The 14,449-nt window shown below is 39.9% G+C and overlaps 1 protein-coding gene across 3 annotated transcripts in view; it reads left to right on the forward strand.

Moving 5' to 3' along the window:
• The window catches only part of Zdhhc17 (zinc finger DHHC-type palmitoyltransferase 17), a 79,583-nt gene that overhangs the window by 24,808 nt on the left and 40,326 nt on the right, over positions 1-14,449 (forward strand). For all 3 annotated transcript variants that reach the window (XM_028873043.2, XM_028873045.1, XM_028873044.1), the window contains exons 2-5: positions 3,153-3,256; positions 4,333-4,455; positions 13,514-13,591; positions 14,093-14,237. In XM_028873043.2, the coding sequence (XP_028728876.1) occupies positions 3,153-3,256; positions 4,333-4,455; positions 13,514-13,591; positions 14,093-14,237 (450 nt within the window). The remainder of the gene's footprint in view (positions 1-3,152; positions 3,257-4,332; positions 4,456-13,513; positions 13,592-14,092; positions 14,238-14,449) is intronic.

Raw genomic sequence — 14,449 nt, forward strand, 5'->3', positions numbered from 1 at the left:
TAACGTTCAATGTTAAGTGACTTGATTTTGCCAATGCTATGGGCATGAAAAGGAGAAGACAATACCACTTATTTTTAGGAAATTGGATTGTACTTTAGACTATTCAGAGATATTCTAAAATGATGTCTTATGTATAGCCACATACATAAGATATTTGTGAGCATAAATTAGTAAAACCATATTGTGGTTACAACCATCTCTAAAATATAATTTAGATTTATAGAGATCCATCTGTATAGTACTTCCCAAAAGAAATAGCTCTCATGATTATATTAGTTAGGGTGAAGTAGGTTTCCTGCAGTCTCAACCCTAAAACGTTAACAGCTTCAATGCTGCCGGTTCATGCAGCACATACGTTATGGGGTAAGCAGTGGCTGCTTTTGGAATAGCATGACTGTTTTGACTCTTGAAAAGGATTGCCGGTATCTGTGACACAGGAAGTGAGAGTGAGGCGTATATTCTTTGTTGATACTCAGTTAAAAATAAAACCTATCACTTACACAGATTTCTTTCAAATGGCCAAGGGTGTACAGTCTTACTATGTACCTGAGAAGACAAGGGGGAATATTTGGTAAATGGCATTAATGATTATAGTTGTATTTAAAGATAAAAATTGAGACCAGAGAAGCCCAAGGAGAAGATTAATGTATGCGACTATTTTTATTTATTTATTTATTTTTAAGGTTTTTTTTTTATATATATGTATTTTCTTTTACAATACCATTCAGTTCTACATATCAGCCATGGGTTCCCCTATTCTCCCTCCTCCCACCCCCCTCCCCCTCCCCCCATCTCACCCCCATTCCCACCACCTCCAGAGCAAATCCTCCCCCCCCCCCCCAGGACTGCGATCAACCTGGTAGACTCAGTCCAGGGAGGTCCAGTCCCTTCCTCCCAGACTGAGCCAAGTGTCCCTGCATAAGCCACAGGTTTCAAACAGCCAACTCATGCAATGAGCACAGGACTTGGTCACACTGCCTAGATGCCTCCCAAACTGATCAAGCCAATCAACTGTCTCACCTATTCAGAGGGCCTGATCCAGCTGGGGCCCCTCAGCCTTTGGTTCATAGTTCATGTGTTTCCATTCATTTGGATATTTTTTTTTCAATAATTGAGTAAAACTGAAATTTATTATATGCCACAGTCGTCCTAGGGGCCTCCATGCTATATATATAGCCTCTATGGTTCTATGGGTTGTGGTCTGATTGTTCTTTATTTTATATCTAGAATCCACCTATGAGTGAGTACATACCGTAACTGTCTTTCTGGGTTTGGGTTACCTCACTCAGGATGATTTTTTCTAGTTCCATCCATTTGCCTGCAAATTTCATGCTTTCATTGTTTTTCTCTGCTGAGTAGTACTCCATTGTGTATATGTACCACATTTTTTTCATCCATTCTTCAGTTGATGGGCATCTAGGTTGTTTCCAGGTTCTGGCCATTACAAATAGTGCTGCTATGAACATAGCTGAGCATGTATCTTTATGGTATGAATCAGCATTCCTTGGGTATATGCCCAAGAGTGGGATGGCTGGGTCTTGAGGTAGTTCCATTCCTAATTTTCTGAGAAACCGCCATACTGATTTCCACAGTGGTTGTACAAGTTTACATTCCCACCAACAGTGGAGGAGTGTTCCCTTTGCTCCACATCCTCTCCAACATTGGCTGTCATTGGTGTTTTTGATCGTAGCCATTCTATCATGTGTAAGGTGGTATCTCAGAGTCGTTTTGATTTGCATTTCTCTGATGATTAAGGATGTTGAGCATTTCTTTAAATGTCTTTCAGCCATTTGTAGTTCTTGTTTTGTGAATTCTCTGTTTAGCTCTTTAGCCCATTTTTTAATTGGACTGTTCAGTACTTTGATGTCTAGTTTCTTGAGTTCTTTATATATTGTGGAGATCAATCCTCTGTCAGATGTGGGGTTGGTGAAGATCTTTTCCCAATCTGTTGGCTGTCTTTTTGTCTTATTGACTGTGTCTTTTGCCCTGCAAAAGCTTCTCAGTTTCGAGAGGTCCCATTTATTAATGGTTGTGCTCAGGGTCTGTGCTGTTGGTGTTTTATTTAGGAAATGGTCTCCGGTGCCAATTTCAAGTGTTCAAGAGTGCTTCCTATTTTCTTTTCTATTAAGTTTAGTGTAACTGGATTTATGTTTAGGTCTTTGATCCACTTGGACTTGAGTTTTGTGCATGGTGACAGATATGGATCTATTTGTAATCTTTTACATAATGACATCCAGTTATGCCAGCACCATTTGTTGAAGATACTTTCTTTGTTCCATTGTATAGTTTTGGCTCCTTTGTCAAAAACCAGGTGCATGGATTAATGTCAGGGTATGTGACTATTAATCGTATGTCAGAAATACATTGAAGCCATAAATCAGCAATTCTAGAAATGGGACAGACATCTCTAAGTAAGAAAATGGGTAATATCTAATCTTGCATATAGAAGTCTAGTTCAGACATGTTAAATGAATCTCAGGACTCCAGCAGAATAAAGTCCTCCTACTCGAAAGTATGTTAATAGGAAATTCTCAAAAATAATACAGTAGAAAAACTTATTTTTTCATTCATTCATTCACTTATTCATTCATTCATTCATTTTGAGACCTTCTATGTATTCTTGGCTGTCCTAGAACTGACTATGTAGACCAGGCTGGCCTCAGACTCACTATGTAGCTCTAGCTACCTTGGAATTTGCTCTGCCCAGCTACATCACTTCCTATCTGTCTGTACAGACCTCCAGACCTTTATGGTTAGTTAGTGTTGGAATTTAAGGCATGTGCCTCTATGCCTGGCTCTGTTCCCAGTGTGGCCTTGTACTCACAGAGATCCAGATGGATCTCTGCCTCCCGAGTGATAGGATTAAAGGCCTGAGCTACCATTGCCTGACCTCTATGTTTACTTTAGTGGCTGGCTTTTTCCTCTGATCCTCAGATAAACTTTATTAGAGTACACAGTATTTTGGGAGAAACAATATATCACCACAGGGAAGATTTATTTGACCATGCTTTTTCTTTAGACTATGGATGGTTGAGTAAGTTAAACATAATTATTTCAATAATGAATATTTGTCAAATAACATAAAGCTATAAATATGAAAATATTTTCTGCAGTTTTTCATTTCTTGCTTATGTGCTTTTTGTCTTTGACAGGAAATCAAACCACAGAGCCATTATAACCATGGATACGGTGAACCTCTTGGGCGAAAGACTCACATTGATGACTATAGCACATGGGACATAGTCAAGGCTACACAGTAAGGTTTTGTTGTGGTGGGTTTCTTCCTTGACATTGGTTTGAAGTGAAGTGTGATGATGAGATATGGTATTCTGTTGCCTTGGGGAGAATGTCAGTATCTCAGGTAAATCGTAATTCCCACGAGCTGTTCACTTTTGCTACTTGCAGTTTTGTGGAAGTTTGTTATTGTACCTTAAGAATAGTCAGTGTGAACTAGAAAACATTTCCAACTTTAAAAGTACCTCTCAGGTAAAAACATAAGAGTCCATCCCATATTCCCTACCTCTCATCCAGGTACACAGATACAGTGCAGTCAATGTTATATATGCATATATATATTTATTATACAAAGGGGGATATCACAAGAGTGTTCAAAATCTGACCTTCCCAATATCAGGTTATATTGGTCTTTGAGACTGGACAAGAAAGTGATGAATCTAAGAATATTATAATTCAAATCACATGGAAGTTGAAATACAACAGGTGTTCCTATCTGTAGACAGGGGAGAAACATGAGGTTATGATATAAAGAAATGAGCTGATTCATGTTTTTTTTTTCTGATTTTTTTTTTATCTTGAACCTCATGAAATTTTACATTGTTAGAAATGAAATATTTTCAAATTGCAAAAAAAAAAAAGAGTTAGTTAGTGAAAGATGTTGAAATAGTAATAATTTCAAAGTAATGTTATATGTTGGAAAATAGTTTTAATTCTAAGTATGGGGGGCTGGAGAGATGGCTCAGTGGTTAAGAGCACTGACTGCCCTTCCAGAGGTCCTGAATTCAATTCCCAGCAACCACATGGTGGCTCACAGCCATCTGTAATGAGATCTGGCATGCAGGCAAAACACTGTATACATAATAAATAAATAAATCTTAAAAAAAATAATTCTAAGTATGAAAATGAAGCACTAAGCCAACCAAGTGTGATGTCACCCACGTGTAATTCTAGCAATGTGGGAGCTGAGGCAAGGGGTCGCTGTGTGTCGAAGGCCAACCTGGACTGTCCTGTCTCCAGAAATGCATTGCTTCTGAAAACACCGAGCTCAGCTCTCAGTGTTTAAGGAGTTGTAGCATTTCTCGTTCTCTTTTTTAGATACGGAATATACGAACGATGCCGAGAGCTGGTGGAAGCAGGCTACGACGTTCGGCAACCAGACAAAGAGAATGTCACGCTTCTGCACTGGGCTGCCATCAATAACAGGATAGATTTAGTCAAGTATGTGCCTCCTGTGCTCGTCATTATCTGGGTTAAGTCATTATCCTAAGAACTAACGATTTCTAAAATACGTAGCTTTCATGGTTTATATTCTGTATACCTTGGAAAAAACCAGCTTAGGTTTAACATACATTGAAAGCTTGTATGAGTCCAGTTATACAGAGTACTTCTCCACATGTATTTCCTTTTCGCCATAATTGTTGAAATAGCACCATTTCAGATGTAACGGTTTTTGTGTGTAAGGAAACTGAAGCAGAAAGCTTAACTATGCTCCCCAATATCACAGCTAGTAAAGGTTTGACTCAGACATGAATTTGGGTAATTTCACTTGGCTCCTGCCTTCTGAGTATGGATTCTAGAATGGAAAAGGAGCAAAGGAGAGCTGTGTTCAAACAGTAATCCACACAGGGCTGTGTGGGGGCTAAGTGCTTCTCATCCTAGGGATAAAGTGGAAATCCGTACCATTGATGATAAGAAAGAGATAGGCAAGAGCCGAGTGAGAGCAGTCTATGGTAATCTCTGGATAATTTTGACGTAGAGTTTCTAGATGAGGACATGAATCTAAAAGAAACTGCTTGGAATGGACACGTGAATGCAGCCCAGAGTGAGGAGCAGACAGGCGTTAAATCCAAGGGAAGAAGGGCCACCCCAGTCCTGGCAGAGATGACAGTGACGGCCAGGGGAGTACTGAAGTCCCCTGTGTTTGCTCCTCCTTCCCGCCTTCAGTTTCCTGACAGGCCTCAGCCTCAGTGTGCACTCTCGTATCTAGTTCTGCTTCGCTAGGGAGGACCGTGTTTCCTGTCTCAGGAAACAGAAAGCTAGGTTCATAGATCTGCTATGTCTTGTTTTCTTTGTTCTGCCCATCCCAGCGGTCATTGTTCTGTTTTCTGGCTGTCGTCACCGTTGAGAAATCCATCTAAGCATTGTGCTTTTCAAGTTTTGTTTCGTTTGCTTCCTCTTAAGATTTTCCATTTCTTGTTTCTGCAGTTTGATATAAAGAATCCAAAAAGTATGAATTTCTTTTCATTTATCTTGAATGGGAATTCAAGTAATTTTGATTTTTGTGGGTTAACATTTTTAAAATTAAAGTTCCTTTTTTTTGCCTTCCCTTTCTTCCTCTAGTCCTTCCCATGGACCCCCTTGCTCTCTCTCAAACTTATAGCCTATTTTTAATTATTGTTGCCATGTATGGATCTACATACATCTCTAAATAAATAAATACAACCTGCTCAGTTCATATAGTGTCAGTGTTATTACGTGTGTGATTTCAGGGCTGACCACTTTGTAGAGGATAACCAGCCAATCTGGGGCTCTTCTCTGGAGAATAAATACTGTTTCTCCTTTTCTGTTTTCTTTAGTCGTTTATAGTTCTTTTCTAGGGTTGAGGCCTCATGAGCTTTCCCCCTTGGATCATGTTTAAGTAGCCATGTTGATGAGACTTCATAGGTGCAGCTTCTTTGGTATTTCTAAGAGATTCAGTCTCACAGCAGACTTCCTGTTCCTTTAGCGTGTACAGCATTCCCACCTGCTCTTCTGCTGTGATCCATGAACCTTTGGGGCAGGAATTGTATCCGTTGGGCCTGGGTAGCACAGGGTCACTTGTCTGCATTTTGAATGGTTGTGGTTTTCTATAATGGCCTCCATCTGTTGCAAGATGTTTCTTTAATGAGAGAGAAGATGGATGCTTACGTGTGGATATAAGGATAAGCTTTTAGAATGCAGTTAGGAAGTACGCTGGTCTAGTAAAGGGGTTGTTGTAGGTTCTCTAAGATGGACAACTTTGCTAGCCCTGGGTAGTTGGCTAGGATTCTAGTTCCATACATGATTTCCATCTTGTTGTGAGCCTTAAGTTAAGTTAGAGAGCTGATGGTTACTGCTAAGGTATGCATGCTAATACTGTACCCTTAGGGACATTGTGCCATGCTGGTTGTCATGGTCCGATAAGGACTGTGGTTGTTTCCCTCTCTGGGAAGCTTTTATGGCACCGTTTGGTATTATGAAAACTAAATCTTCAAGGGAGGAGGCTTTCCAGTTAGATCCATTTCAGATCCTCTGGGTCCTACGTCCAAATGCACAGTGTCTTCAACAATAGAGAAACCCTACCTCTGACAACCAAAGGCAACAGCAATAGCCTATAATGTTCTAGAATTGGTTTGGGCAACACTTGACTGGCACAGGGAGCTTCTTGTGCCTGGTGTTAGGATTTTCCTTAGATGGTCTATGGCTCTTTGGGGTAAGCATTGGCATCTCAGATGGGAGATTTCATTTGAACTATGTGTGCATACATAGATTTATGTATTATATGTAATTTCTGGTGAATATATACTATGATTCCCTAGGACCTTTTCAGACATCACTGTTGTTTTTTAACCTTTCTCCCTCCTTCTGTATTTATAGCTCCCTTCTTCTTCCTCCCTAATTAAATGTCCTCTGTTTTTCCTTGCACCTTGCTATTCCCTTCTCTGTTGCTTCTCTGTCCCTGCCATGATCCCTTTTTACGTTCCTGTGTATGTAATTACTCCAAGTTATATCCTCACATCTGAAGATTTGGTGCTAGGATCCACAGATGAGAAAGAAATTGTAATATTTGTCTTTCTAGTTCTGTGTTATCATACTCAATATGATCTATTCCATGATGGTTCCACCCATTTACCTGCAAATTCCATGGTTTCATTTTTCCTTACAGCTCAGTAGTACTCCATCATGTATATGTACCTATCAGCTGAAGGACATGTAGGTTGTTTCCATTTCCTAGTTATTGTGAATAAAGTGGTAGTGAACCTGGCTGAGCAAGTATCTGTGGAGTGGGGTTTTGAGCGAATCCTTTGGGCATACACCGAGGAGGAAGGACGGACGGACGGATACACACACACACACACACACACACACACACACACACACACACACACACGATCATATGATGCATCTATCTTTAGAGTTTTGAAGATTCTCTACTCTGACTTCCAGAGTGGCTGAACGAATTTGCAATTACTCCAAAGTGGATGAGGGTTCACTTCCCCCATATCCTCTCCAGTGTTTGTTCTGTTGATGTTTGCCATTCTGACTGGGGTAAGATGAATTCTCAGAATTGTTTTGATTTGCATTTCCCTCGTTGCTAGTACTGATGAACAGTTTTTTAAGGTATTTCTTTTTTGTTTGTTTGTTTGTTTTTTGAGACAGGGTCTCTTTATGTAGTCTTGATTGTCCTGGAACTTGCTATATAGACCATGCTGGCCCTGAACTCAGAGAAATCTGCTTGCCTCTCTGCCTCCTGAGTGCTGGGATTAAAGGCATGTGCCACCATGGCCTGGCCAGTGTATTTCTTACTCAGTTTTATTTCCTTTTTGAAAACTGTTCAGGTCTTATCTCAAAACCATTTTTTTTAAATGGGTCATTTGGATTGTTTTTGACTCCTTATATTTTGAATTCCTAATATATTCTGAATATTAATCATCTGTCATTATATATATATGTATGTATGTGTATCCATCTATCTATGTATAGATATATCAGGCAAAGATTCTGTTCCAGTTTGTGGGCTTCCTGTTTATTTGATTTTTTTTTTTTTTTTAGCTGTGTTGAAGAAGCCTTTTAGTTTTATGGGGTCCCCGTTGCAATTGTTGGCTTGAATTCCTGGGCAAATGGGATCCTCTTTAGGAAATTCTTTCCTATACCTATGTCTTGTAGGGTGCTACCTGTTTTCTTCTAAAAGTTTCAGTGTTTCACATTTAGATCTTTGATTCCTGTGATTCCTTTTTGTGCAAGGTGATAGGTATGGGTCTAATTTCATCCTTCTGCACACGGACATCCAATGTTCCCAGCACCATTGATTGCAGACACTGTCTTTTCTGCAGTGTATGTTTTTGGCATCTTCGTCAAATATTAGATTAATCACAGTACTCCTGAGTTTGTGTACTTTGAAGTTTTATTCCATTATGGTCAGATAAGGTACACAGAGACATTCTAGCTTTTCTGAATTTTTTAAGACTTGTTTTTTTGTTTTATGATTTGATTTAGTTTAGAGATGCTTCCATGTGCTGAGTAGAACGTGTATTCTTTGGTGTTTGGGTGGAATATTCTGTAGATAACTGGTAAGTCCATTTGATATGTGATGCCATTTAATTTTGATGTTTCTCTGCTAGTTTTTTGTCCAGATGACCTGTGCATTGGAGAAAGGGGGTTACTGAAATCACCTACTATTGATGAGTTGATGTTAATCTTTGCCTTTCATTCCAGTAGGACACTTTTTATGAAGTTGGGGCCACCAGAGTTTGGTGCCTGTATCTTTAGGATAGTATACCTTTTTGTTGATTGTTTCCTTAGTTAGAATCAAGTGTCCTTTATTACTTATGATTAGCTTTAGTTTGAAGTCTATTGTCACTTATTAGGGTATTGACCCTGCTTGCCTCCTTGTCCTTCCTTGCTTGATTGGAGTATTTTGTCCATCTTTTCACTCTGAGGTGAATGCGGTGTTGACTCTTTAAAGGTAAGATTGTTTATTGTAGACAACAGATGGGTTTTTGTTCCTTAGTCCATTCAGCCAACCCTTATCTTTTGATTGGAGAGTTGAAGCTATTATTACTTACAGTTATCATCAAAGGTGTGTGTTGAATTCAGTAATTGTGTTGTTGACTTTCAGTGGCGCTTGTGTTCTCAGTGGTACCTTTTGTTTCGGTAATTACAGCTTCATTTTTTTCTTTTTTAAGTATCTTTGGCAATGCCTATTCTTCTTTTCAGCTATTGCTTCCTGTATTTTCTTTAGGTTTGCTCTGCTGATACCATTTTATTGTAGGCTGTTTGTATTATGGAAGGTTTTTCTTTCTCCTTCAGTCATGGGAGATAGTTTTGCTGGGTCTGTCAGTCTAGGTTAGCAGTCTGGGTTTAGAATTAGGATGCGCTGCTCTAAGCTCTTCTGGCTTTCAAAGTTTCCATTGAGAAATCAGCTGCAGTTCTCATCTGTCTGTGGTGTGTTTTTCCTTGAAGCTTTCAGGACTCTTTGTCTTTATCGTGTCTTTGAAATACCATGAGACGTTTCTTTTTCGGTCTTGTCTGTTTAGTGTTCTGTGTGCTTGTATCCTCAGATTGGGGGACGTTTTCTTGGATTTTATGTAAAGTCTGTCTATGCCACTGACCTGTGCTTCTTCCTCCTCGTGATTAGAAGGTTTGGTCTTTTGATGGTGTTACAGACTGACTTCCTGTATTGTAATTGTTTTTCACGTTCTTTGCTTCCTTCATGTACGGTCTCTGCTGTGTCTTAGAATCCTGATAGTCTGTGTTGTGCTTGATTCATTCTACCTGAAAAAATTTCCCTTGAGTTTAGAACTGGGTTTGGGGCTTTCCAGTTCCATCTTTATTTCAGCTTGAGTGCTCTTCAGTGTTTCTCTTTATTGAATTCCATGTGCAAATCCTGGATTGTTTCTGTCATTTCCAATACATACCTTCTGTTTCCATGTATTTTTTTAACTTTATCTATCAAAATGCTATCTTAATTCCATGTTAGCACATAAAGATACTTGATAATATTTTATTTTACATTTGATTTTAATACTTCTGTTTTCTCTCTTCTTTCACATGTGGCCTTATGATAGACGTGAGGAAAGCTCTTTCCATAGAGGAAAGCTTTTGTAGGGCAGTCCTATTGAGGCAACTGGAACCTCACAGTTAGGCACAAATATTTTTTAAAATGCTCTACATATCACCGAGGTATACCATCATTTCTTTATTTGACAGTATGTTTGTCTTTTCTTGGGTATCATTCAGGTGTTTATTCTTTTAAAGTTCATTGAGCTATTTGTGTCTTCTTTAAACTCTTAATTCTTTGATGGCATTTATGATTGCTCTTTTAAATTCTCTGTCCTGGGGTTCCTCTAGTAATTCTCATCGGCAAACATTTCTATAGCACTCACTGGTGGAGTGTGTGTGTGTGTGTGTGTGTGTGTGTGTGTGTGTGTGTGTAGTTGGTTTTTCGTATTCTTTGTATATTTGTGATGAAATTTGTAAAGGTGGACTTATTTTTGTCAGGTGCATGTCGGCCAGACCCTGGCAAAGGCTATGCGGGATCTGGCTGCAGCTCTTGCTTCTTTAAACACTGTGTCTGCCGCCGTATTTTCTTGGCTGGCCTGCTGTAGCTCAGTAGAACATGTGTTAGTTAACCTGATACTGTCTCTCCTACATGTGTGTTCTTTCTTTTCATCTGTTTCATTGGGGAAACTTCTAACTTATTTATAGTTCTGTTATTGCACTTAGATGCAGGCTGATGTATTCCTAATTTTTTGTTTTATTTTTCACTTTTATTTATGTTAGTTTTTAAAAATTCTTACTTAAATCACTAGTTGCTGGAATTTTCAGTGTTGTTTTCTATATGTGAACAAACTAAGTTTATTTCTTTTGTGATCCTTGTCTACAACACAATTTTATTTCTTTTATGTTGTTCTTTCATGTTCCTGGCTATCTTTGGAAAAAATACTTGATAAATAACTTGAGACCTAAGCTACAAGGATATTTATTTGATTCAGCCAGGTTCATGTTAAAGTCTGTATTTTCCAGAGCCCACAGGGGTGGCTTGGAGCCTTTTCTGTTACCAGTGACGGTCTGGGCCAAGTCCTTGGCGGCGGCGGCTTCTTCTTCTTCTTCTTCTTCTTCTTCTTCTTCTTCTTCTTCTTCTTCTTCTTCTTCTTCTTCTTCTTCTTCTTCTTCTTCTTCTTCTTTTAAATTTTTAAAGGTTTGTTTATTTATTCATTCATTCATTATTTAGTATACAGTATTCTGCCTGCATGTGTCCCTGCAGGCCAGAAGAGGGCACCAGATCTCATTACAAGTGGTTGTGAGCCACCATGTAGTTGCTGGGAATTGAACTCAGGACCTCTGGAAGAGCAGTTGGTGCTCTTAACCACTGAGCCATCTATTCAGCCCTCCTTGGCTTCTTCTTTTTCAGAAAATTGAATAGAGGTGTGGACAGTTTTACAGAGTAGCAAAGAAACTCTTCAGAAGCAAAGCAATAATACAGATCAGAGAGACAAACACTGTCAGGAGTGACAGTGGCCCCAGGAGGGAGGGGCCTGGCTTAGTTAGGGTTTCTGTTCTGTGAAGAGACACTGTGACCACAACAACTCTTTAGAGCTGCTGCTTCTTTGTTTACAGTTCTTCATTGAGTCTTTGGGAGTTTCACATCATACACCCCAATTCTGCTCACCTCCTAGTCCCCCCATCCCCCTCTCACCCCTGTAGCCCTCCCCACAAAAGAAAATAAAACAAAGCAAACAAGCAAAAACAAGGACAAAAAAAAAAACCAAAAAACAACAACCCCTTAACTCCTCCATCTTTCCCGCCTCTCCAACATATCTTTATTCATCCTGGTGACACCTCTGTGTGTCATCATATAGTATGTCCTTTTGTCAAGTCAGCTTTACTAGCATGTTCATTGCATTGTTCACTGGTCTGGTTCAAGGCCTCTGGTTTCTGGTACTCCATCATCACTGGATCCTCACCAGAGCCTTTCTTGGATATCCTGCAGCCACCTAGAGTCATGGAGATCCTGCAGATATTGTTCCAGAGGACCAGTCCCTTCAGCAGGCCCTAGATGGGTAGATGTTTGGGCCAACCCAAGGCCGGGCTGTGGGCCTGAATAGTAGCTGAGCTGATCAGTCTGGGCCACTGGGGCCACCTACCTCAGGTGAGGGGGCAGAGTCGGCTCCCCTATTCCCATACCCTCAGGGTCTGTTCACCCTCACCTGTGGTGAGGGATGGGGCCATCTCTCCCAGGTGTGGGGGCCAACTCTTGTTGCAGTGTCCAGAGAGAGGCAAAGCCAGCTTTCCCTGGGCCAGTAAAGGGCAAGGCAGGCGCGGCATGGCCCTGATTTCATCTCACATGGTTCCTAAGGTCCCCTGAGGTGACACGGACCACAGATAGCAACACAGACTCCAGCTGCAGCTGGACCACAGACCCACACACAGCAGCTCTTATAAAGGAAAACATTTAATTGGGAAGGCTTGCTGACAGTCAGAGGTTTAGTCTGTTATCATGGCGGGGAGCAAGGCAGCATGCAGGCGGACATGGTGCTGGAGAGGTAGCTGAGAGTTCTACATCTTGCACAGGCGACAGGAAGTGGTCTCAGATACTGGATGTGGCTTGAGCATATATGAGAGAGACCTCAAAGCCCACCTCCATAGTGACACACTTCCTCCAACAAAGCCACTCAGTGCCACTCCCTTCGGGCGCCATTTTCCTTCAAACCACCACAGGCCCTGATTGTTTAGGGCTTCCTTTTGTGGGGTTCAAAAGGAGGAGGAACTTGGTTGTTAAGGAACATATAGTATTCAGTTCTCAGTTCTAATTATCATGCTCAGATTCTGTAAGCTTTTGTTCCCAGACTGTGTTCCTTCCAGTGATCTTCCATTGATGTATCTGATTTTAACTATTTATGTCTGATTATCAGGCATAAGATGGTGAATAGGGCGTTCTCCCCGGAAGTTCAGTTTGTCTTACTGTGTGTACTCAGAACTCACTCCCTCTGGGGTTCAGCAGTGCGGACTGCTGACACAGCTGTCCTTACTGACTGTGTACTGTTCTTGGCTCTTGTATGGACAACTACCCATCCCAAAAGTTTGTGTGTTGCTCACATCCCTGTGATTGTCTGTTCACCTTTTCTATATGATTAGTTGCCATTTTTGTTTTTCGAGACAGGGTTTCTCTGTGCAGCTTTGTGCCTTTCCTGGAACTTATTCTGTAGCCCAGGCTGGCCTCGAACTCACAGAGATCCGCCTGGCTCTGCCTCCCGAGTGCTGGGATTAAAGGCGTGTGCCACCACTGCCCACCTTGGCACTTTTTTTAAAAATAGCTTTAAAAATTATTTCCTTTTTTTTCTAGTGCATGAATGTACTAGAAATATGACTTAATATGAAATTCTACTAAACATGTTTTTTAAACTTTCAAAAGACCATTTATCTTCAAAGACACAAAATTGGTTGATAGCTCAAGTGGAAAACATTTTATTTTTCAGATAATTTTCTAAAGTTGAAGATGAAAACTATCTAAATTACTATAAACTTCATTTTACAGATACTATATTTCGAAAGGTGCTATTGTGGATCAACTTGGAGGAGACCTGAACTCAACTCCATTGCACTGGGCCACAAGGTGAACATTTACTTGTATTCATCCTTCCCCTAGGCCTCCTTTATTTTTTGTTTCTAATGATATGTCTGTTCTTGATATAGTTGTCATTTATTTATTGCTGCCCAGTGTCATCTTCATTGGAAGCAGAGTTACCAGCTGTCCTCAGAAAGCATGCTAATCCAGTTGTAAGGGCAGAGTCATTTTGGTTAGTAAATGTAATACTTTGGAAGTGTGTGTCTGTTTACAGTTAAGCAGGTTAGTTCTTGGGACTTTTATGGTCATATTGGAATGGAACTAACTTAGTAATTGTGATATTTAAGGAAGTGAAGATGGTTCTCATTATCAAGGCTATTGTTCCATTTAAGACTTTCAAGAACCATAAACTCCTTTGTCTTGCTTTAAAGCAACTTCATAAAATACATGATTTAACGTTCTATCATTACCTTCCTCAAGTATTTTCTTTTCCAGAAGACTGTCTTTGAAATAACTTTAGGTCTGAATGTTTGTCTTTCTATATTTTAGACAAGGCCATTTATCCATGGTTGTGCAACTAATGAAATATGGTGCAGATCCCTCGTTAATTGATGGGGAAGGATGCAGCTGTATCCATTTGGCTGCTCAGTTTGGACATACCTCAATTGTTGCTTATCTTATAGCAAAAGGACAGGTAAAAAGTCTTACTAGTGTGTTTCAATCAGATGTTCTTCATGGCTTAAATGCTTAACAGTCTTAGCACTACATTTGTAAAACCTGGAAATGCTTAAGTACTATTTTCTGGTGAATGAAGAAATGTAGTTATTTTGATACTGAGTTTTTAGTGAACTTAAAAGCAAATATAGTCACAAATTAGCTAATTCTCCATTAATTTGGTTTTTAATT

This window comes from Peromyscus leucopus, chromosome 18 (assembly GCF_004664715.2).
Source record: "Peromyscus leucopus breed LL Stock chromosome 18, UCI_PerLeu_2.1, whole genome shotgun sequence".
In the NCBI taxonomy this organism is placed as follows: Eukaryota; Metazoa; Chordata; class Mammalia; order Rodentia; family Cricetidae; genus Peromyscus; species Peromyscus leucopus.